This window comes from Mastomys coucha, unplaced genomic scaffold (genome assembly GCF_008632895.1).
Source record: "Mastomys coucha isolate ucsf_1 unplaced genomic scaffold, UCSF_Mcou_1 pScaffold15, whole genome shotgun sequence".
Taxonomy (NCBI): domain Eukaryota; kingdom Metazoa; phylum Chordata; class Mammalia; order Rodentia; family Muridae; genus Mastomys; species Mastomys coucha.
In genome coordinates this window covers 72,464,080-72,469,205 of record NW_022196897.1, presented here as the reverse complement: position 1 = coordinate 72,469,205, position 5,126 = coordinate 72,464,080, and the positions used below count along the sequence as shown (strand labels likewise).

At 30.4% G+C, this 5,126-nt stretch overlaps 1 protein-coding gene across 2 annotated transcripts in view; it reads right to left on the bottom strand.

Moving 5' to 3' along the window:
• LOC116092078 (olfactory receptor 5M9) overlaps window positions 1–5,126 on the bottom strand; it is a 5,840-nt gene continuing 714 nt past the window's right edge. The window contains exons 2-3 of one of the 2 annotated variants that reach the window (XM_031373438.1): window position 4,404; window positions 45–683 (exon numbers count right to left, since the gene is read on the bottom strand). In XM_031373438.1, coding sequence (XP_031229298.1) covers window positions 45–683; window position 4,404 — 640 coding nt within the window. Of the gene's footprint in view, window positions 1,011–4,403; window positions 4,405–5,126 lie in introns of those variants that run through there. The other variant, XM_031373437.1, reaches the window with a different exon arrangement.

The following is a 5,126-nucleotide window of genomic DNA, read 5'->3' as shown; positions in this document are numbered from 1 at the left end:
TTCAACACATTTGGATAAATGTTCTTCTAAAATATGTTTTGATTTCATTTCCTCAAGTTTGCCTTGGCAATTATCTTGATGACTGCTTCTTTCACATCTTTGTTCCTGAGACTGTAGATCATGGGGTTCAGCATAGGAATCACACTGGTATAAAATACAGCCACCATTTTTCCCTGCTCCACAGACTCCTCCGTTGGCCTTCTGAGATACATGAATATGAGGGTTCCATAAAACATGGAAACAGCTGTTAAGTGGGATCCACAGGTGGAGAATGCCTTTCTCCTGCCATCAGCTGAGTGCATGCGTAACACAGCTACTACAATGAGCACATATGAAATGAGAACCACTGACAAAGAATATGTGAAGTTAATTCCGGCAATAACAATCATTGTGTACTCTTTGATATGCACTCCTCCACAGGCAATCTTGATGAGAGGAGGATCAGCACAATAGAAGTGGTTGATTTTAACGTTTCCACAGAAATACAAACCGTATGTCCACAGAGTGCAAATTAGACTCACAGAGAATCCATAGACATAAGGCACAGAAATGAGGCGGACACAGACAACCCTGGACATCTTGCTGCTGTAGAGCAAAGGGTTGCAGATGGCCATGTAGCGATCGAAGGCCATCACTGCCAGAATATAGACCTCCACATGCACCAGAGCAATGAAGAAGTAGCACTGCACCAGACATCCGACATAAGAAATTGTTTTTGTTTCTGACAGTAAGTTTTCCAGCATTTTGGGGGTAACGTTTGAGGAGAACAACACATCCACAAAGGACAAATGACTTAGGAAAAAATACATAGGACTCTGAAGCTGCGGGCTGATGCTGATCAAAATTATCATACCAATATTGCCCAACAGAGTGACCATGTAAACAATCAAGAACACCACAAAAAAGAGAATGCGAAATTCCTGACGCCTTGTCAATCCAACCAGAAAGAATTCGGTTACATCTGTAAAATTTGGCATTGCTTTAATATAGAGTCTATGTTTTCTACAAAGAAAAACATATTTATAAATACATTTTTTCAGTCTTAAAACATTTTATTTAAATTTTTCTTATGCTTACTAGATACTTTATAAAACAATATATTTTATATGTTCAGTATTGAGTTAAATAGTCTATATGTAAAATGTTTGATCATGTCACAAAATAGCCTCTAAATTTTGAAAGGTGATACAGAGTAGCCTATTATACATATCCAGGATTTTAATTAGTATGTTGTGATGGAATTTTAAATGTTATAAATTATTAAAGTGGTGAAACTTGCAGAAACTTAAAGATCAAGCTTTCCATAGTGATCTTTTGCTGCATGAACATTTCCTATTTAGCATGGCTTATACTAAATATTCAGTTACACAATGACAATTTGCATGTAGTCACTCAAACTTTAATAAACTTCTAGTTAATAAGTACTTGAGGGGAATTTGTAAAAAGTTTGAATTTATATTCATGAGAAAATCTCTTACAAGAGGAAGGAGGGGAAACTATGGTCAGGATGTCATTGTAAGATCAATAGATAAATAAAAAGTTGGTTATTATCTTAGGGCAATTACTATGCAATTATTTTTTCATTGTAGATTTTGTAGAATATAAAGTTTCAGCATGAGAAGTAAGTACAGCTCATTTCTATACTTGTTCTGAGGAGCATAGATATTTTATGATTTTCATATACAAAAGATATAGTAAAATGACCATATACAAATGACTTTTTAATCAATGAAACTTCATTGAGAACTTATTGAGCCTAAGTTTCCCTCCATTTGTGAATTACAGGTGAAGTTAAGGGCTTTCATATCTGCAAAAACCTTGGCCCAAACTAAATAGTCCATATTTTCTAATCAGAATTTAATTTGGTAACTCTTATAAATAGTATGCCATTTTTACATATAAAATATAACATCAAGGCATTTAAAAAGCAAATTAAAACTGAGTTTGTTCAGTCACGGACAAGTGTGTGTTCTTTTACAATATGTAATTATAGTTCTGTGATAACAGAGGATCTCTTGATTATGGAATTCTTTATGTCTGTGACTACATGTGATATATATGTATATATATATATATATATGTATATATATATATATATCAAATTGTCACACATACAATTTTAAAGTCATTCTGATACTTGCTATACCATTGTATTCCACATATATTTTCCATAGAATGTTATTTCAACAGTGAAAATTTATAAAAAGAAATTTCTAGTGATACTGTACCAGGTTTATAATATTTGTATAAATTCAAATAAATTTAATTGCATGAATAGTGATATAAAACTTTTCTATCAGCATGTCTGTTTTATAAATAACAAAATATAAGCAGTTAGAATTTTAGCCAATCTCCCTGGGTCAGATGTTTACTAATTGATAGGTCCATGCCACTAAGCAATTGATTTAGTAACACTTTTGTATATTTAATATACTTCGTTCGGTCTTACTTGACAACTTACTGTATTAGCATATTAATTGTAATTGATTTTTATTGTTGATAATTCTCCAACACAGATACAAACCATTCATTTTCTACATAAACTTCTATTAATTAATTTAGGCTTTTGTAACCTCAGAATAGTCTAGGCTTTAGAGACAAAAGGCCTTTACTTCTTTATTCTACCCTCAGTTCTGATGATCTCTCTGACATATGATCAGAACACAGTTGACTTCTGTAAAAACATCACTTTATTACAGAAATGAGTATCATCTATAAAAAGAGTAGAGACTGTAATTTACATAAAAGAAAATTTGCTTGCATTAACATTTTACTTTTCTCATAAAGAAAAAGTATACATTATTGAATTAGTTATTCCAATTTTGTCTTTAAAATATTCCCAAATCCATTCTTATATATTTTAAAACAAAATAAGCAGCACAATAAATTCCTTTGATAACAAATAAGTCAATAAAGATGTACTAATTTTCTTTTCAAGGTTACACCTACAATTTCTACATCCAAATGTATCAATCTCTACTTCAACTATCTGAAAACATACTGACCTACCTTGATGGAAAAAGAGAAAAGAAAATGATAATTTCTCAATATTTATTTTATACTCTTGCTCATTAAGAACACTGAGATAATCTCCCAAAGGTATTACTAAAATAATTATCAAAGAAATGATGACTGAAATACTAGCAATGCACCTGGGTAGAAGTTGAGTAAATTTGTTAAAATAAATGTTTTGAAAACTGATAGATCAATATTATTGACATCATTCTATTTGTCTTCCACTGGCACATGCTTCTGTCTACTTTCCTTCACAAAATGGCAATTATGGATCCAAAAATTATCTGTCCATCCTTCTATGTAACTACTTCAAAAAGCATCATGTGTGAGGATTAAATGATTTCAACAATGTACGCTAGATGCCTCTTTGTATCAATTTCAGATGTCAAAGCCAAGTTCAAAATATGAAGTCACTTGGAAAAATTTGGGCAAATGCATAGAAATACAAGTATCCAGTCAATTAGGAAAAGAACTATTAGGTGAAGCACATCTGTATTCAAAAGTACAGTTTTAATATCTTATATGAATTTGTGCACATATACTTTTTTCCAATTTTGATATATAAAGAACATAACATGTTTTCATAGTGTGTTTGTGATGATCTCTAATAGCATATCTGACTATACATCTCTTTCAACACCTATTACATATGAAGAATGAAAAATTGTAATTATTTCTACAATCTAAATTTATAACAGATTTTAATATCTAAGTTCTTATATGGGATTATGTCTAGCATATGCTGAAATTGGAGAAAATATGGATGTATAAAATAACTATGAGGGAATATTTTTAAGCCCTGTTTAAGAGGCTAACAGGTTAAAAAATAGTGCTGTTCATCAACTCTAAACTATATTCAATATCAGTCTTGTCTCCTAAGTTAAGGACAGGAATGTACTCAGTCAATATTTTTCCTCTGCATCCTTCAACATCCAAAACTGAAACGTCTTAAACTTCTTCATACCTATATAAATAGAGTCCATTGTATAAACATATTTGCACCAAGAAATTATGATGTATTATGGAATAGCTCAAGAAAAAAGACTGAAAAGAAGGAAATGTGCAATATAGCTTATACTTGTTTAGCTGTATATTTTTAAACCAAAAGACTATTTTTAAAAGAACATAAATTTTAATAAAGTTGTTAAATTACCTGTATATTCTTGTATTAAGTGAACAGTGTGAAATATATATCATTCTGTGTTAAATTTTTGACAGATTCCAATGCAATTTTAAAACTCAAATAATTTTGAATATTTTTTTCAAATTCAAATGCAAAACTTAAGTAAAATACATTAGTACCACAGACTGACAAAATATTTTAGAGGAATATCAGCTTAACTTACTTAGGTAATTCAAGAGAATATATTACACAAGGACATATCCACTCTCAAATATTACCTCCCTTTCAAACAATCTGAATATAGACAGAAAAAAGAGACTTGAGATATGTAATATGTGATCTCATAAATATTAAAATTGGAAGTGTATTAAATAATGAGAATCCTACTGTGTCTTAAAAAAACCTGAGAAAACATTAGACAAGTCATGGTTTTAATTTTAAAATTATATTAGTTAAATGAAACTCACACTAACTTTTAAATAAGCTGTGAAAAAAAACCAAGCTTATAAGTATAATAAAAAAATTAGACCTGTTTTCATACAGAAACATAACTTAAATATGCTATCTCATGTCTGCCAAAATCAATTTCCAAATGGATAAAAACCTCATAGATTTACTTAATACAAATTTTAGTAAGAAATAACATATTCCATGTTATTATTAAGCATATTAATATTAAACCTAGTGGCCTAAGAGGTCCAAGTAGAGTCATTGTATTTATTTTATCCATTGGAATCAATTTATAATGCATTCATCCACAATTCACAATTTATTTTGTTTTTCTCTAACTTGTATGCCTTATTTTTTTCTTCCTACCCATCTTATGCTTGAGATAGAACCCCCCTTTTTTTCCTGAAAAACAATAGAAGCAAAATGGGAAATATTTTATTTTATTTTGTTAAGAACTTCTTGGTAATCATTTTGTCCATGGCTTCCTTGACATCCTTGTTCCTCAGACTGTAGATCATGGGATTCAACATGGGGATCA